Genomic DNA, 20,358 nt, shown 5'->3' with positions numbered 1-20,358 from the left:
TTAAAAATATTGGATTTTTCGGAAAGTCGCCGTTGATTTTTGGCGAATTTTGAAAATTAAAAGTGGTATAATAGTAATCTGGTTTATTTAGTAATATGTGAATCATATTGTTGAATAACTGTCTGCCATCTTTTAGTTAGTTGTATTATTCCATTTTCAATGAAGACCCCTGCCTTAGAGTTAAAACATTCTTCCAAGTGCTGTGTGCAGACTTCCAAAGAATCGAATGTTTTTCCGTTCAAAGAATTTTGTAAAGGGCGGAATAGATGGAAGTCAGAAGGTGCTAAGTCGGGACTATATGGTGGGTGTGGTAACACATCCCAACCGACCTCTACCAAATGTTGCTGGATTACCAAAGACACATGCGGTCTAGCGTTATCCTGGTGAAAAACCACTGTTTTACGATTAGCCAATTATGGGGGAATCCGTTCAATGGCATGCTTTAAATTGTCCAGCTGAGTACAATACCTGTCAGAATTGATTGTTTGATTATTCGGCAACAGATAATAATAAACACTGCCTTTCCCAACCCACCAGCAACAAAGCGTAACTTTTATTGAGTGAATATTTTTCTTTGGGGAGTCTTTGGGGTGGTAGATAACAGTGCAGAGGACTGACTCCACGAACTTTTCCGCTCTACATTATTTTAAAGAATTCATTTTTCATCCCCCATTATAATCCTTTTCAAGAAGGGGTCGTTTTCGTTGCGTTTAAGCATCAAATCATCCATCGAAATACGGTTCATCAAATTGCGTTCGTTTGATTCGTGAGGTATCCAAACATCCTGGCAACTAACGAAATTAAGCCACATCAAATGATCGTGAACAGTGGAATTTGATAGTTTGAGTCTCTGTGCTTTGTCACGAGTGGTACTACATGGGTCCTCTGTGATTAACACTTTGATTTGGCCGTCATCAACCGAGGATGGCCTACCGGAACGTGGTCAAGGTTAAATCCACCCCCTCTAAATTTCACACACCATTCACGAACTATTCGTTCACTTACAGCCCCATAAACTGGACACATCTTTTTTGTAGCTTAAAAGGCCTTTGCGGTGGTAGTAAAGCATTAAATGTCGAAAATGCATGTGAGCATTCCTTAGTTATGTTAAGATCATTAATTAATATTATCTGAAAATGATAGAGGAGCGGTTGTAAATTTCTTCCAACGTAAACGTGAGGAAACGATAGAGAGTTGTTTATGAATTCCTTTAACGTAGACGAGAGAAAAATGGTGATGGGTTAGGTAACCGTGGGAAAAAGGCGGGAATATCGCTTATCAATTCTCTTAAAAAAAAGGGATATGTGCTCGGAGGTACTTGTGACGATTTGTATCGGGATTCATTCTGGGCTTGATTCTTGAAAGTAAAGGAGTGCTTCAGAAACCCGAGTTGTTTTATTTTTATGAACAAAATAAATCTTACGTGTACTTTTTGCTTCTCCATTTTCTCACCAATCTCCAATAAACTCAAATAAAGTAAGGTTGATGCGAAATATATCTACACTTAGTGAATAAAGCCTATTTTAGAAAATAGAGTCGCTCAAAGCGAAAATGATACACCTGTATTGAAATCGCTATTTATTAATAAATTTTCATTTAATTAACGATAAACTAGATGACAAAATTGCTAAAATATTATGCTACATCTGTTCTATAATATCCACAATTAAAAACAAAAAACAAATTCTTACAAAGGAAGGAAAAAAATTAAGTTTTATTTGCTTTCGAAGCGAATCTCGAAATTAAAATGATCTACTTCTTTTTTTAATCGTTTTTGCAATAAATTAATATTTAGTTGGTAGCCTTTTAGCTGAGATAACTTCGCGAAGACGATTTGAGATCGATTCTACGAACTTTTTAGTAAAATCAAGGGAAATTTTCTCCCATTCTTGGAGATGAGCGCGTTTTAATTGGTCTTTATTGGAAATCTCATGTTTCCTAATTTCCGCTTCTAATTTAACCCAATGATTTTTTTATGACATGAATGTCGGGTGATTGCGGAGGAGTTTTTATAATATCAGAATAATTGATGATAATTTCAAATCATTATGACTCTTAATTAACCTCGAAGAGCTAATCGTTGATATATCTCGGAAATCGACGACGACTTTCCGAACAAATCAATATTTTCATCTCTAATTGGCATAACACGTTACGTTACACATTTGACACCACTTCCATCACAGTCAAAAATACAAATTGATTATTGTTTTTACTATGTTAAATGTTCAAAATGTCCATCATTTGAGTCCATGCACGCTCAACTCCGGACACTAATTGTTGACTCCTCATCAACAAGGTTTGAAATTTGTTCTTCGGCTCCAGGACCGACTTCTCGCTGTCGACCTGTATTTAGAAGCTTTTGGGAAACTTGCAGAACTGTTTGTCGAACTGGAAGTTTTCTTCTTGGATAACGATGCTTTTTCGGAACTTTGTAACGGCTCTTCATAAATCAAAAGCATCATACTGGCGTAATGAGTACGTTTTCACGTAGGTACTGATAATAAGTCGGGATAAATTCACGTACTAATAAAAGGTCAAGTTTTATCATCTATCGGATATTAAAGAATTGCAAAAAACAATCATAAAAAAAATAAACTCCTTTTTCTCGGTTACGTTCAGTGGGGCGTTGCCGCCTAAGTTAACTTAATATTGTTAGTTATTAATTAAGTTTTAAATTGCTTTTAGCAATGTTATTGTTGCGTAATTTAAATTTTTTCTTTTACACATCAAACAATGAACATGGGTCAAGTACGTTTTTCAATATTTTATTAAATTTTTCAAGCTTATCGTCGCTCTTCGGTTACCAATCTAATGGAACTTCACGAAACAAAACTCGGGAACACTTTCAGCACATATTTACTCCACTACTTATGACACACACACACCTACACACCTTAATCGTTTACAAAACTAAAAATGATCTTGGCATTAAAGCGACAATTCAATAGAAAGAGTTGAATTTTAAACGAGTAAGAGTTACGAGAGAGAGATGAATTCCGGGAGCGTCGAGTTATATATACAGGGTGTTTCCTTTAAAGTGAGACAAGTAATTATCTCAAAAATTAATTTTGAAACTAGTACCAACTTTACTTGAAAATTTCAAAGAAGCATCAGATATTTGTGTTTGTAAACATAAATTCGGTAAAAAAAAATAAATTGTGTTTGTTTTTTTTCTCGAAATTATCATATAAGCAATTATCTCAAAAACTAGTTTGAAAATTGCTTGCCTCTCTTTAAATGAAACGTCCTGTATATATCTTACAAGCTTCTTGGTATCTTAAGTACTAAATCTGGGGGTCAGTACTCATAGGCGTATCCCGGTTTTCGGTAATTAACGGGGCAATCAGCAGGTGTTAACCTTCTAAGTTTAACCGTAACGTTTTAAGAGAATGGCAAGAATGATAATTTACGGGGGCGTTGCAGCTATGCAGATTTTGGCTAAACGTGGATGTATCTAGACTTTTGTCCTGACAAGGAAAAAGGAGTGAAAGTTTCTTTGCGCAGGGTAACCCTTATTGGAAGATAATGGGTTCCCAACATATGGCCATCCCGGGCATATTACTAAAGTAGTGGAGTACATACGGTATATTGCAGCAACTTTGAATTTTTTTCGGAAAAAGCCTTTAGGTTTTCCACCTCCCTTGTCAGAAACCATTTTGTTCACAATGACGTTCTTAACCATTAGTTAAATTTGCGAAAGTTATTTCCCTAACACCCTGCACAGCTGGTCCATCGACTTCGGTTTGGGGCTCAATTTCATGAATTAATTAGCCCCACGTTAGCAAAGTATAATTACAGACATACCGCAGAGCAGTACATGAGCTTTAGATAATCTCTATCGATCTAATGTAGATACACACGTGGATTTGAATGCTGTTTACTCAAGTGTCTAATTAAAATACACGTTACACAAAATTAACTGCCAGGTAGGATTATTGAGTAAACTTGTATTGATTTAACAGGATTATCCAGACAGCTGATTTAGAAATCAAATCTGAGATTGGTAATTTTCCCAACATGTGCAACTTTGCGTACGAAACCTTTTATCAATGTTCGAAAATTAATTGGATAACATGCAAATTTAGTTCTGCCGGATTTAATTGCATGCATGCCTAATTTTCATTGAACATGATGATTCAAATCCTCATATATCATTAATGGCTAAATTCGCCCCCAAAATGAGGTGGTTTTCAGTATGCTAACTCTATAATAATGAGTTTCATGTAATTTAATTTTAACGGAATTGTGTTAACAAGTTTAGAAATTGTATACCTAACATATCTCGAAATCTGACGCCATTAAGCACAACATAAACAATGCCGATGAAGGCGGATCTCATTTAAATGCAAATTTGGCGTAAAACCAAGTGAATCCAAAATCAAAAGGCAAACTCTTTTTGATATTTTTTGGGCGGTCAACAAATTTCCCATTACAAAGGAGAACATTAGGTATCGCTGAACGAGCCCTTTGGAATTTAGGGCTAAATACACCGCGTTATTATCTCATTCATTAATTTCGTTTTAAGTTAAAAGGGAGAACGTTTGGTTTCATCAAGCGTTAAATTAAATACCAACGTAAATGCAGGAGGCCTGCTTCATCCTCCTACGAAACTCTAGTGATCTCTAAAGTACACAATACCACTTGAATTATTAAACAAAAGTATGTGGGAACTAAAGTGATTACCTGGTAAGCGCGTTTCCTGGATTTGCTCATGAATGTTGCAGTCGAGATGAATACGTTTAACATGAATTTCCCTTCTCAGTTTTCATTCGCAAGGGTGTGCGTTGCAGGAACTCCAATTAATTCGTTGGTTTCACTGAATTTATTCGCGCACATAAATGCAAAAGTTTCACAACAGGCCGTCATTCGTTACGATTTACTGCCCTTCTTTCATATCAGTGCTATTCGTAACGTGAAATTTCGTTGCCAATTATGTTCTTAGGAGTACATAATTTTTAAAGTTTAGAAAAGTTGCTTTAAGCACGGTTTTCCATCTCCCGTCACCATTCGAAAGTAAGTTAATTATGTAAACTTGCATCTTGAGATGAAAGTTTTAATACTTTTTCCGGAAGAGTGGTTCTGAGGGGATCTTAACTTGAGAAATTATCAAGGTGACGCTCTGAGGAATTTCCGAGGCGTTAAGACGTTGTTCCGAAACAAAGTTTTATTGTTCGATGTTTAATTTCTTTGTTTAAGGGTTGCGAATTGTTTGTTATATAATTTTTTTTTATTTTACCAACTTTTGGCTAATTGTGCCGGCTCGTGATTCCCTCGAATATCGGATATTACATATGTTAGTTTTGGGTTTGCTGATGTTAACATTCCAGGAATAGAGTTTAGAGCCAGCGAACCATAAAAATCAGTTTTATAGCAGTTATAAATGCTTCGTTAAAAAATTATTAAAAAGCAAAATTGAACGGTACCAAATATTTTAGGGTTATTGCACACTTATATTATCCTTTTATCTCCCTTACGTTCATTTAGTTGAAAGCTTTGTGGAATCCTAAAAGGCAAAGCTCCTTAAATTTACTGGTAACTTTAAAGGATTTAGGATTAGGGGAGGTTAACCATAAAGCTTTGGTTTAAGTTATTAAAACGCACTTTTGTGGCCGAAATTTTCTATCCTTTCTCGAATTCTGAGCAGTGAAATTCAATGTGTTTTTCCCCATTCAGTTCGAGTTAGTCTTTGATGCAAACTGCATTTAGAAACACATTTCTGTGTGAGCACACACATGTTCTAATATGCAGAACTGCTGGTTTCGCGGAAAACTCGTAATTAATTGAGTTTTAATTTGTGTAAATGCAAGTGGAAACATGTGCGAAATTTGTTAAACCATGAATGAGAAGTGCATTCGAGAGAGAAACAAACTTTTCTTGAGGGGGCTGAAAAGTGTATTTCCAGCACGAGAGTAATGTGCTTCCTGGCAGGGACAGATCAATGTGAGTAGCAAAAATCGTTTTCGCACGTGGTGTTTTGTGTTGTTGATTTTTTTTTTGAATTTTTGACCAGAAATTAAACATTCAAGAAAATCATAGAGAATTTTAATTTAGAGAAACACGAAGTTATGTTTCATTTTTTCGCAATGAACCAATGACGAGGATAAGAGATGTGAAATAAAATAAATAAAAGAAAGACGGAAGCAGACACAAAAAAAGTAAATATTCATTTAAAAATTTTATTAATGAACGTTCTAAGGGAAGAATGAGAAAACTCGAGTAACAACTAGAAGAATTTTACCTTTTTAATAACGCTAACGTTAGAAAGAGGGATGCTGAAACTAGAAAATTTAAAGAGGGATAAATTTCTTCCGGCAAACTTTTCGAAAACTTGAAGAAAAAAGTTACTCCAACACATGTTAACCTCTGTTTCCCTCAACTCTAACCAACTGAGAATCTGAGAAATATTATTTATAATGTTAAAATGATTTCTTATGGTATAAGTAAAAATGATGTTACTCACTAATGGTAACTGGTAAACTTATCTTTAATTTGGTATTTACCACTACGCTAAAATTGAAATCACCGCCACATGTATTCGGCAAATTAGATATGTAGATACGTTATCTATGAGTATTTAGCTGCATTATTGGAAGTATGTTATTGGTGATAAATACTTCTTGATGTTCTTGAACAAAATTTGTTTTTTCGATGAGTAACTACCTGCTTAGTTATGATGTTCGTTTACGTCTTAGTCAAATTTTCCATTGTTCAGCATAACCGACATATGTAGATATTCACTTGATTTTAATTAAAAAATATATAAAATTGTTTTGTCGAATAGTAACTAATTATTTTTACTTTGCAAACTTTTTTATACTTTCGGGACGAATTTGAAATTCTGAAATTGTGCACAAATTACTAGGCAAAAGTCGTGGAAAATATGTAAAACAAGAAATTAACGCGAATCAACGAAAATATGATGAAATTTTAACCAAAAATGATAAAAAAAAAATTTAATTTGTGCTTCTATGAAGTGTTTTTTAATGCTTTCATTTCATTAATTTCGAATTATTTTTATATTTTCAGATTTTCACACAAATGCGATTTCCATTACTTGCTGATATATCGAATTTATTTTATAATTTATTTACTCACTGCATGCGTTTAACACTCACATTTAAAGGAATAGAAAACAACAACCTACTGAATCTGTTTCCTCTACAAAAATCTCATAATTTCAAGACTTTTATTTTCCAGCCCAGCAGAACTAGAATTTTGAAAGGAATTCTATTTGAAATGATTTGTCAGCCAAATTGTAGTCTTTTATTCCCCGAATGCACTCAAATTAAAATTCCTCAACCTCCTCCATTATATTATATAGGTCGAGAACTATTGTGCTTCCGAAAGAAACGAATCTCGACTGAATATCTGAAATTGCCTCTATTCAAATCCTATATTTCCATAAGTCTTAAAAAACAAATTTATCCAATTCCTTTTGCGTAATCGCGCAGCTTCAGCAGCATTTACGAAGGTTATTGACAAATTTTGCAATCATGGATTTATTTAGTAAGTTTACTTGGGATAAGAGGAATTTGCGAAAATGCCAAAATTTCATTTACGAAACGGACAAATTAATAATATTTACCAAGCTTTAGCAATGAAATATTCTCTGTTTTTCACACATCCTTGAAATAATATGTTATTGTTTGGTTTATTATCATTTCTTGTTTTTGTTCCAGCAATGGTGGTTCGGTTCATAACAAGACGCTACATCGGTGAATACGATCCAACTCTGGAAAAGGTGTACAATTTCCACACTGTGATTGACAACGAAATGGTTTACTTCGAAATATTGGACACAGCCGGCCAACCTCCAGTGAGCATCTCTTCTCATTCCACCATTTAATACCTGCAAATTGTCTGGCTTACAATGGTCGATAACAATCCCATTCAGGATTATTTGATAGAGCCAGGGCGCAAGAGAATTTATATTAGAAAGCAAATAACTACATTTCCATGCTATAAATATTGAAACGTTGTTTGCAAACATGATTTCTGACAAAGCCCAGTAAAATTTAGGCACAGGGAAAATTTGCAAAATGCGTAATTTAATTTTCAAGTGCTAACGAACCTGAAAATATGTTGCAGCACGTGACTCGCATTGTTCAAGTTTTGAAAATGAAACATCCTAGTTGGTGTAATCACGAGAGATTTGAAAAACATTAAATTGAAAATGCTGTTAGGTGCGCTCATTCCACGGAAGTTTGAGTTCCATACCTTCCACTTTTGCTAAACGACGCTAACCAGAACGGATGTTAATTAGAATAATTGCTACCCTGATTTGAGAGAGAGCAAACCCTTCAAGTAGTCTTTTGTGTACTCAATTTTGGTCGCAAGAAGTGCACTAAATGATTCAGAAGACGCCCGTAAAAGCTTACAAGAAAACAATTGTTTTACAGGTCTCCGTGCAGATTTTAGCACTTAAACTTAAACGATGACATTGCAAAGGAAATTCTTTACTGCACGTTTGCTACAACACTAGAAAAGGTTTATCAATTATTAACCATTCAAAATGGCAGTTGGGCCGAAGGGACCGATTTCAACGATACCAGGATATTTGGAAATTATTTAATATTTATTTAGGCACGTCCTATCAAAATAGATCGCCATCGGGAGATGAATGATAATCTTTGGCTACTGCTAAGAAGACCTTGTTCGGGCTGAGTGGGACCGAATGTGGATTGAGGGTAGAGGAAGCAAATGTGTGTGATACGACTCGAGTACCAAAACGTACGATCTTGTCCGATGATCGAACTGTGGTCCTTCTACAAATTGGCAGCCAAGATGATTATGGACTAAATGTTCACGGTCGGACCACTTTGAGTTCGCAGTCTTGGAGACACTGTTTTGGAATAATTGATCAACAACGTTCATTATTTAAATAAAAGTTTATTTGTATCGAAAACTACGTGATGCAAGAATTGCGAGAAACGCGACAAACGGGAAAAAAAACAAGCAAACAACTTTCGCGAAGAGATAGAATGTGTTCTAGCTAAGTATGAACGTTACATCTTCTTAAACGTGAGAGCGTCTATACAGGGTGAATCTTAAGTAAGGTTTTTTTTTAACACGACATAGACCTCCACAAACTAAGTAAAATTTTTATGCAATATTTTTCGGAATCTCAAAAACAACCGAAATATGCGCAAATGAAAGTTTTAACAAACAACAAAACCTTTAAACACTAGAAACCATTAAGCCATATTTTCTCCAGTTTCCGAGATTCAGCATCATTTTCGTCACTAGATTTGGGAATTTTTCGTGTCGAAAAGGATGATGTGAAAAAAGTGCCTTGCCAAGGCTCTGCGACCCCAACTGAGAGGTATTCACGGTCAATATAGGACCCCCATGGATAAACAGTATATCGAATATTTCGAATTTTTTTCGAAAAATGTCAAAAGAGGGGAAATACCTACTTTTTTGATTTTTCAAACTTTAAACCACGATAACTAGCACAGACGTTGGGCAATTACCTTAAGAAAAAGCTCAAATTAATCGTCTCAACGAGCTCTATTAATTATTCTCTCCGGGACTGGCTACTAAGGTGTTTGAAATTGTCGTCCTCGGTTTCACTTATACAAATTGTCGCTTGCCTTATCCAGGGCTCTGTGCGTGCTGTTAGAAGAGATTTTTTTCCTTGAAATATTTCTGCGGCGTTTCCTATCCGTTCAAGCAACTCTGCCACTTTATCATTATGTTAATTTAACTCGTAAAAACCAAGCTTTTTATATAACTCCACAGATAAAAATCATGTGGATTTAAGTCTGTTGATCTGGCGGGCCATCTTATTGGCTCATTGCGACCTATTCGCCTGTTAGAAAATTGGTTATTTAAAAAGTCTCACGGTTGTTTTTACTCTTTTTCATACGCAATTATTTCGGTTATTTTTGAGATTTTGAAAAAAAAGTTACATAAGAATTGTGCTTAGTTTTTAGAGGGCTATGTCGTGTTAAAAAGAAAAGCTCTACTTACGATTTACTCTGTATATGAGTGTAAATGCGAGTCTAACCGTGAGTGAGTCAAAAATGTGACTGTATGTCTAAAGAAACTTGCTTGAATATTTAAACTTAAACTAACATGAACGAAAGCATGATTAAATTATTGTTTCTGCTAGCCGAGTTTGAATAAAAAGGGGTGCCTGATACAGTTTAAACTAAGTCTAAACACAAACAGAAATTAATTTTTAAAAACGACTGATGCTAACTGCGTATACTTAAAGGGTATTTTATGAGTCTAAACCTAAGCCTATGCATAAACCAAATTAATCAAACAAAAAACGGAACAGTTATCGATTGTTGATAACCAAGTCCTAACAGTTTGAGTAAAAAAGTATTGAAAACAGCTTCTTTTGCAGGAATACAGGCTTCGAGACCAAAAAGTAAACCGGTTTCGAGTTGACATTAAACAGTAGATATACATAATGAGGGGAGCTTTCATTAATTAATTCATTAATTAAGCAGCAGCTTCTATAGGAAGTTTCTAAATGAAAGTAATCGCAAGTAATATGCTCTCAAGTTAGTTATCAAACCGAATTAATATCTTTAATTTCTTCTAAATTTCCAGTATTATTTTGTTATCCATTGATCGGAACATTTAGGGAGATGAAATATGTCGAGGGCACATTTGGATCAGAAGGGTCCGAGTTCGTAGAGTTTGAGGAGAAATTGGACCTGACAGGTCGAGGGTCTAATTTCGTTATGTGTTGACTGAATTTATAAGCCAATAATATGTAAATCAGTTTATGGGGATTCGAATAAGCATCAGTAGATTCACCTCGATTAATATTTGGCCTTCTGCTTTGCTTTTAGGAAAATGACTGTTTAGGCCTCGAGGCCAACATTCGATGGGCCGAAGCCTTCATTCTTATGTATTCAGTCACGGACAAATGTTCCTTCGACGAATGCTATAGGTTAAAGTTCCTGATAAACTACAACAAAAGGAAAAAGAGGATAGGCAATAGCACTAAGGACCCTGTAGTTGATGTTCCAGTAGTTTTAGTCGGCAACAAAATCGACCAAGTAAGTGTTAACGGCAAACGGCCGAGGAAATTCTTGCAATAACGATATTTTTAGGTAGAAGACAGAATGATCTCCTTAGAAGAAGGACAGAAGCGCAGCAAAGAAATAGGTTGTGTGTGCTTTCACGAGATATCAGTTAGAGAGAGTATAGAGCAGGTAAGCTAAGCGAACTTGCTGCCACCGACACTGTACCCTTGGGACCTAATTAAATTTGATAATTGGAAACCGGAAGAAACAAAGCAAAGCAGAATGTTTATTTAACAAGAACTGGAGCCAACTGCTACTAAATTAAGGAAATGAGCTGATGCAATTTTTTAAAATTATGTGTAAGCTTCCATCTGAATTAAATTAGGAATAGAACATCTTGTTGCAATTTAAACGGGATCCCAATTTTCCAGGCAGCCGAAGCAGGGGCAAACGAACAGTTTCTGAAAAGTGAATTTCTTTAATTTACCGTAGTAATAAAACATTTGCAGAAAGGCCATAATTTAATTCGGTCCCTCTGAAGGCAGTCTAGCAAATTTGACTTTGAGGGACTGTTTAAATTTTTTGAAGCAATTTAATTTAATCCATAGCCAGGTGCGGGGGATTGTAATATTAAGAAAGGTAGGGCCATGCTTTTAATCTCGAAGGCATTGTGCTTTCCTACACAAGCCGGGATGTTACTAACAAAACACGATATATAATACAACGATCAGTTTGATAAAGGGGTATTTTATACGCCAAATCAAATTAATATTCATGAATAACATGCACGAACATTACATGAGGCAAATATCCGTTTGTTTATTCGGTCGAATATAAATAAATATAAAACTGCACTTCTTTATGTAAATATTTAATAGGGAATGCGCAATTTCAAATTTAATACATTGACTCCAAATTGGATGCTCTCACTCCGGCGAGCCCTGGCAAAATCGTCTCCGGTCTTCTTGAATATTCCGACTGTAACTGTCCAAAGAGTCTTAATGTAACTTTTCCTTTTCACTTCAAATTTAAGCTCTGTAATGCCTTTATAGACCTCGTGGCAATTGAAAACTTCATCTCGTTGGACACCAAAAGGTCAGGTAAATTTTCCGGAAAATTAAAGTTCAGGTGAGGGGAACGATGTCGAAGAGTTGCTAATAATTGAATTCGTCTGCAGCGTATTGATTTTGAAATAAGTTGTTTGGAGCGAACTAAACGCGAGCTGCTCATTCATTTTAAAATGTTTACTTGGGGGAGAAGTCGAATCATTTGTTCGGATCGAAACTTTTAATGAAACAAATTGCGCGTTAATTTTGTTAATTAGTCTTTAATTCTTATTTAATTTTGCGGATTTAGAATGTTTTTGCCTTCGATGGTATTAACCGTCTTGAACGGGTGTGCGTGTCGTCGCAAGCAAGTGTCAATAAATTTTCGCCATCGTTTTGGCCTAGGAAATGTTAGTTGAGAAGTCAAAGATATGATAGAAATAATAAAAGATGAATATTGGAAACTTCTGAGAGCTTAGACAAAACTACCTGAAAGTTTCCCAAACTTCAAACATCGTTGTCCCGTGCCTCCAGCATGAGTAGGTTTTTGATCTAAGCCAGGCCCTTTACTGCTTTCAACCCTTTTTGGAGCATCTATCAGGCATTTCTTGAAATCTGACTTTCAACACCCTCCTCGTAAGTTACGGAAAAATTAGTCGGGCTTGCTGGTATCTTTAACTAATTTCTGCGAAAAGATCTTCCTGCGTTCAGGACTACCGATCCCTGGCAGAAGAATTAAATACCGCCAGTCTAAACACTACTTTTCCACTCAACGCTCTTTCTCTAACTCCAACAATTAAAGATGAAATTATACGACGAGCGCTTAGGATAGTTTGGCTAAGACAGGTAGAATTAATCTCAATAGATCCGTTAAGTATTAAGTCAATATAAAAATTCATATCTTCAAAATTAAATCCTTCAGCTCGATAACGTTTTCATCGCTTATAGCTAGCACTAAATGGGATAGAAGTTTTATGGAAGTTGCTCAAGAAACTTGGCTGTAACAAGCAGCAGCCGAGGGTCATCACTCATCACTTTAAGCCGAGGCTCAGGTCTTAGTTATTAAGTCAATTTGAAAATTCATAACTGCACGGCTACATAGTTCAAATGAGTGATTTTTGCAGCATTAGTAAGTAGCAAACTTTTTTCTGTTTTTGTAACTTGCGATAGACTGGAGCGTTCACGGGGTCGTCACATTAATCCGATACTCAAGTCTTCGGCATTAAGCCAATTTAAAAGTACGTAACTTTATTCTTGAACTTGATAATGCTTGTTGAACTTAGCAGGAACTGGTGTGAGGATAGCTCAATCATCTTGGCTGTAACGAGCAAGATTGTTGAGATTCTGTATATTAAGTTAATCGAAAGATTTGTAACCTGTTCCCTTAATCTCAATAGTTTGTGGAAATTACGTAACGTGTGGTTGGCCCCAGCTAAGGTGGATATTGTGCTAGGATTCCTCAAGTTATTGGGTTGTGGCAGTTAAGAGTGGGAAGTCATTATATTAAAGCCATACTCAAGTCCTCCGCATTAAGTCAATTCCTAACCAAATTCGACTCAGTCATATGTTGGATTGACTGCTTGGATTGATTGATTGATTGATTGATTGATTGACTATGGCTAATTGAGGAAAAATTGAAGGAGAGAAGCTTCAGTGTTTTCACTTCTCAGTGGTCTCAATGGTCTCGGTGGCCAAATTTAGACACAATAGACTTAGTATATCAGTTTTGAAACTGCATTCATTATTAAATTATGTGGCAATATCAGCGTGTTTTTAATCGATGGTATTCTTGACCAAGACTTCAAACCCTCCACGATATTCACGAATCATATTTTTTGACTCTGGAAGATATTCATTTAGGAAATTACATAAACTCACCTTCTGCAATTTATTTTGCCTCTAAACTTTTTTTTATATCTCAAAAACTGAGTTTTAAACTTTCAAAAAGAAGGGAAGTGTATCAGAAATCAGTTTTTGTATGAACAGCTAGTAAACCACAGACACACACCTGTCAAAGATTACGCATAAGTATCTACATACTATTTGAAAGATCGTTGCTCTACAAATATACCTAATCTTTAAGTTCTTCATTTCTATGGAAATTACCTTACTCGTAAAATTACTAGAAGTCGGAGAAACCAAGCCTAAAAGTGGTAAACCATCATAAGGTAGACAACCCCAAGGGCATTTCACACCCCCTTAAATTTCATCCTTACCTGCACTTTCAAAGTAGGTATCCTGAAACTTCGAAATGGATAGCGCCAACGAGATCCCTTTTTGACTTAATAGTTAACCCCTAAGGAACAAATTATTAATGTGCTGTTAACTATAAAGTCAACATAGTTTTCACAGAAATTAAGACCCGAACTAAGACTGAATTTCAACGTTTCTATAGAAGTTAACATATAGTTAAGCTCGTTAGTACTTTGGTTCTTTGGTCCGTTTTTTAAGCTCCTGGCAATTTTACCAGCTAGATAACTCCCATAGAAACTATGAAATCACAGCAGAGCACTAGTTAACTTCTCAATTTTTTTATAAGTCACCTTGTTGGAAAAGTTTTGAGGAGAGCTTAAAATCCACTACATTAAGTAGTTTTTATAAAGATAGAAATGGGCCGATATCTTGCCCTAAAAGTTATATCGACAAAGTTTTACCTTCCGGATAAATTTGCCAGAGCTTTAATCTGTTAGCCCTTAGCCACTAGCCTCTTACCTAGCTCTAAAAATGAACTAAGTTGAGATACTTAGACTCGGTTTTTCGGACTTGTGGTACCTTTACCGGCGAGATGCTTTTCACAGAAACGACATTAATCAAAGCTGAGCAGAAGTCAATTTCTCCATATTGATCGAAATGCCGAATTCAGAGTCGAAGAATTTTTCTATTTTCCTGGAAATTATCCTACTGGCAAAGTTACCAAAAGTTTTAGAAATCAGGCTTTAGGGCTACTAGGCCAATATAGTGGTAACTTAAATATTATGAGCACCTTGTATGGGTTAAAAAATTTGAGTCACTTTCGTGTACGTAAACGGAGGTTTAAACAAAAAATTTGTTATTAATTACCTGCGGTGACCTTGAATTGAACCTCAGGTGGAGTTTAATCTGAAGATATGCAACTGGGCCTTAATGTTGTGGCTCAAGATGAAGTTAAACCGAACTCTGGGTTTAGACCCGATTTTCTCCAAAAGTTATTCCAGAGTCTTTCAAATGATTTAACCCGCCGTTAAGTCAGTTAAAACCGTTTTTGATGTTATATTTGCTTTTAAATTCAATTTGTATATTTCACTTTATGAGAAACGGCATTACTTGGGAGAAATTTGGTATATGTAGGATAGGGTAGTGCAAGATTTTAATTTTTGCATAAAAATGAAAAACCTTCGATAATGGGGCAATTTATCTTCAAAAAGGGGATTCTCTTTCAGGAACACAGAATAAACCTCAGTCTGCCACCTCTGCCCTCTTACTACTCTTCAAGACTCCTTCCAGTCCTCGGCTCTATATTTTTCTATTTTGTATGTATTTTGTAGCGATGTAGGTAGCTAGAGGTTAATCATTTTTGAATGAGGTTAAATCACAGCAGTACCATTGGAGCATGTAATTTGTTTGTTAGCTGTTGCAGCAGGATAACCAAAACCACGAAGTTTAATTATTTAGTGTACCCAGAACACATTTAATTAGGAACTGGAAACTAGAGAACAAACGATATTGTGGTTCCGAGAGCTGCTGGATACTTCGTCTAATTTTGACATTAACTTCTGTTGACTAATCCGATTTATTAGTTTGGCCCGTTGTATAAATTCATCTAGGGTTTAAGACTTGCTAAATGAATGATAATAAGCCAAGGACAATTTTTTGGACCAAAAAAAAGGCGTAAACTAATCCAGCATTATCGAGTACAAGATCAAACCCAATATTTCATAGCTGAAGCAAACCCATTTCATAAATCAATGTTTTTATTTCGTTTTAGATTTATTACTGGTGGAGGAAAAATGTTCTGCTTGGAAAACATTAATCAGTTTTTCACTAATCCAGGGCCAAGAAATGAGTTATCAAAGCTAGATAGCTGTAACGGTCTCCATCCCTTGGTATTTAAGCAATCAGGAAATGTTTTAGGTGTGGAACGTGTTCCGAGACACGTGCCGATTCTGGAGAGTATTAAACAAAAATCCAAGTAAGCTAAAACGATGCGGGAGCGATAAGGATCCAGAAAGTCCAGATTGTGCCAGATTGTCCTGCTCAAACTCAGTCTCTCCTAGTAGTCTTGTTCCATGTAGCTGTCGTCCCACTGGAATGTTAGGTATAGTTCTTTACATATTGAAGAAATCGTTAGTATAAGAGGGATGTTTAGGTCGTCGATGGACTGAAGTGGATTTCGAAGAAGAGGAGGAAGACATGGAGTTTAAAGACAGTAATATCTCTAGTCCTAGCGAGGGACAGCCATTTAGGGCCAGAGCTTCCACTGACGGACATTTGCAACATAAACCGTGGAAGTGGAGGTACGTGGTAATTTGGCGAAAACCTTTCTCAAGAAATTCAAAAGGTAATTTCTGGAAAAGAATTATTGGGGTTTTAAATATAACTCAGAGGCCGAGAGGAAAAAATTCCCTTTGCCTCTTTTACAAAAAAAAAATATATTTTAAGCAATTTAAAGAGCGAAAGATTGGAATGGTAGGAAGTAGCAACGTTTATTTAAGTTTCGAATACAAAAGGAACTTCGGTTTCAGATATCGGCCAAGAAGTTCTGGAAACTCTACCGAGACAATTCCATTTTTCAACGCTGACAGACGGATGAGTATATCCATGCGAGGGAACAATGCCAGTTATTAATTTTTATTTCGTGGTTAACATTATTTTTGTATAGCTTACAGACCAACTTTCCAAATGAAAAGTGCCTTTGTAAAGCACCCCGAAAACATCAGAACTTCTATAATAAACCCTCTAAAAGTTGGTTGTGTCGATTTAAACTTTTCCGAGAACTTGTAGCCTATTTCAGTCCTGGCAAATGTATTCAGCGTCACGATTAATGCAAACACCCTTCTTATTTTGCATTGAATTTCTAGCCATCGAGAATACTAATTAGTGTTGATATTTGTCTGGAAAACTTAAATTTAGTGTACAAAATTTGAATTTGTATGAATTTCTTGCACAATAAAAGAATCATCAGCATTTTGCTATTAATGCAAAGAATAAAGTTGCGTGAAATCGGATTAGAGGAGATTTGAATTTCTTTGTTGACTTGATCTCTTTGTTGATTCGTTTTAGAAATTTGTATTCGAACACACATAGAAATAAATTGTAATTCAAATCAGATGGGACACACTGTTTTGTGTAATTTTCAAGATTTCTATTCTCTGGAAGAACCTTGATTCTTCACTATTAACTAACAATAAAAGGCACTGATAGAAATTTTCCAGTGATAAATGCACTCGTTAGAAAAATTAAATTTTTCATCAGGTATTCATAAGTTTTTAATCATTTGAGTTTACTACTTATTAAATGTTCCTGATATCGCTAACAACATGGGTTTCACGGCGACAAACAAACAGGCTTTTATCAGTGTCGTCAAAGAAATATCATTGCCATTAGTTTCCATTACCATTGTTTTCTAACGCCAACATTGATCTGTCTTGTCAAATATTGCGTTTTGCCATAAAAGCATCATGCACACTTTCTGTGTACATTCGGACTGGCAAAAGGCTTTCGACAGACAACTCAGCATTTTACCGACATAATTTAAAATTCATTTAATAAATGGAGTAATTTTTTGGGCATTTGTCCAGCTAATTATAACTCAACCTCAAGTTTGATCTGATAAATTTTATCTGTACGTTAGCTTAATCATTGTTTTTGTAATCAAAATCACTCCAAATCAGCAAAAACAATTTCTCACGCTGAAGCGATTAGGATTTTTTGTTGTTTCGTTGCTGTGTAATATTATTTGCATTTAAAGTTGTGTACCTGATAACACACGAGGTCTTGTTATGTTACATATGACAAAATTTCTGTGAGCAAATTGAGTGACGATATTTATAAATTTCGTCATTCAATTTTCTCACCCTCACTGTTCAAGGTTTTGAAGATATGTTTAAGAATATCGTTGGAAGCATGTCTTGCATTCTCCAAAAAATTGGATTTTCTTCTTTGTTATAAGATTTTTGTAATTGAATAAAAATCACGATCGATTTCTAAAAAGACCGAACTGAGGATTGTTTCCTACAACTCTGTTTAGCGTTGCCGAAGGAATTTTTGATAATTTCCCTGGAAGTGAATATATCTTTGGAGACATTTTTCCCAAATCTGGAAGCTGTTAATTTATTTCCAAAAATCCTCGAGTTTTCATAATTGTCGGTTGATTTTCAATGATTCTAGAAAGATCCCGAAGGGCTCTTATATAAATCGAACTCGGGACTTTTTTCTAACTTCTACATAACGTTCCTGGACGGCTTTTTGGTATTTTCCAATTTCCTTCTTGCGAGTCTACATGCCCCTGGTAACAAAAATGTACTTTCAATAACTCACAAAGGTTTTTTATATTTTAGTTCCAGAAGAATCAGCGAGAAAATCAGCTTTCCATTTGATTTGTTGAGAATGTTAGTGAATTTCTTTTTGCAAATTTTTTACGATTTTTTGTTGACACTTTTTTATTGTCAATTGCTCTGAAAATTTTCTTAGTTTTTTGGGCACCAGTATAAATATCATTAAAAATGTCCGAATTTTTAAGGATTTTTGCTGAACTCAAGAAAAAGTTATGTCTATTAGATCCTTGAAGGAGTTCACAGGACAAATTTTCTGACCCTTTTTGACGGTTTTGCATACCGTTTTTGGGAGGTTTTAAAGATGATCCAGGATTTTTTTGCAATTTGCATAGTTAGATTTTTGGCGGAACTGCCGGAGAAATTTCTCGAAAACTCTCAGATGCACTTATATTGTGGAGATATTCATGTTAAAAAAACTCAAGCCAATATGATTTATCTTTTGATAATTCCTTGAAAGTGTTTTTGGATGGTCCATTTGCTTGATATTCTCAAGGAATTTCTAGGGGATTTTTCGAGGTTTGCCTTGTTTTTCACACCAGGTCTTAATTCACAAAATTATGGGAAAACTTTTAAGAACTTTATGTTCCTTCTTTAATATTTAAATTTTTTACGTGGCTACATTTTTGGTGCTTTTCTTTGAAACGTCGTATCTGAAAACCACATCGTTGTATTATTGTTCCTGGAAAGGTGATGTAGGAAAGTGTTCTTAGATTGTCTGCATTTCCAAAAATGGAATCACGAAAATAGTTTGGGCAATAAAGAACAATCCATCGAAATAGATTTTTTAATAACTTTAGAGGAACTAACTCTTGATTATGCTTACAAAAACTTATCCCTTTTGATTTGAAAGACACTTTATATATAAGACTCTTAATTTGTATAAAATGCATGTGTGTGTATAATATGGGTAAATTCATAAAAGAACATATATAAGAAGAAAATATTTGCTGTGATGTTGTCGTTGGTGTTCAAAATACAGCTTTATATATGTATAAATTGTTTGTTAAACATTTTAAAAGTGGAAATATCAACATACTCTTAGGTATGAAAACCAGAAGTCCACTTATAAGCAGCCAAACGCTTTATAAAGTAGGTTTTGTAAACTTATTCTTATTCCTAGTTATTGGCTTAGTCGTAATCAAAATAAGGTATACCGAGGTAAGATCCTAGATAACATCGTTGTTCAGGTTAGCTTACTTATAAGTTAAGGTGCGTCTTTTTGGTATAGACCACGACCGAAGACAAGAATTCAATCCATGTTCACTCAATTTTGCCGCCATTACATATCATTTTTTTTTAATGAATGATAAGAGCTGCTGGTATCTGATAAAATGAATATGTTGAAAAATCTGAGTCTTGTCTGACATTGGAGATGCTATATAGAAGAAGAAAGGCAGCATATAAGGAGCTATTGACGTATCAACGATAACAGTTTTTAAATCTGTTTTAATCTAAAGCCCATCCATCGAAGTTTTCTATTAGAATAAGGACTAGATATCTTAAAACATTCCATTATAAAGTGATTCTGAACGTCATATTTGTATGTATGTGCTTAAGTTTAAATAAATACGTTGATGGGTAAAAGTTATTTTTATGCTGTTTCTGGTAGAAATTGCCACCCATAAATTGGCACTGACACCCAGTGATTATCTACAAAAAATCTCAATTTTATAAATCCATCCAAATAAACAAAATTGATTTTATTCCCGCTTTACTCCTATCGATTTCTCTTCAGATCCAGGCGTGACCTCTTTGGATGAGGAGTTGGACTAAACAGTTGAATATACCGAA

General features: G+C 35.1%; 1 protein-coding gene across 3 annotated transcripts in view; it reads left to right on the top strand.

The window, feature by feature from the left end:
- The window catches only part of LOC136412087 (ras-related and estrogen-regulated growth inhibitor), a 35,598-nt gene extending 18,257 nt beyond the window's left edge, over nt 1-17,341 (top strand). For all 3 annotated transcript variants that reach the window (XM_066394979.1, XM_066394978.1, XM_066394980.1), the window contains 6 exons: nt 7,683-7,819; nt 10,812-11,021; nt 11,076-11,177; nt 16,145-16,328; nt 16,380-16,527; nt 16,756-17,341. In XM_066394979.1, the coding sequence (XP_066251076.1) occupies nt 7,683-7,819; nt 10,812-11,021; nt 11,076-11,177; nt 16,145-16,328; nt 16,380-16,527; nt 16,756-16,858 (884 nt within the window). In that variant the 3' untranslated portion in view covers nt 16,859-17,341. The remainder of the gene's footprint in view (nt 1-7,682; nt 7,820-10,811; nt 11,022-11,075; nt 11,178-16,144; nt 16,329-16,379; nt 16,528-16,755) is intronic.
- The last annotated feature ends 3,017 nt before the right edge of the window (nt 17,342-20,358 follow it).

Source organism: Euwallacea similis, chromosome 11 (genome assembly GCF_039881205.1).
Source record: "Euwallacea similis isolate ESF13 chromosome 11, ESF131.1, whole genome shotgun sequence".
Lineage (NCBI taxonomy): Eukaryota > Metazoa > Arthropoda > Insecta > Coleoptera > Curculionidae > Euwallacea > Euwallacea similis.
This window is presented reverse-complemented; position numbering and strand designations above follow the sequence as displayed.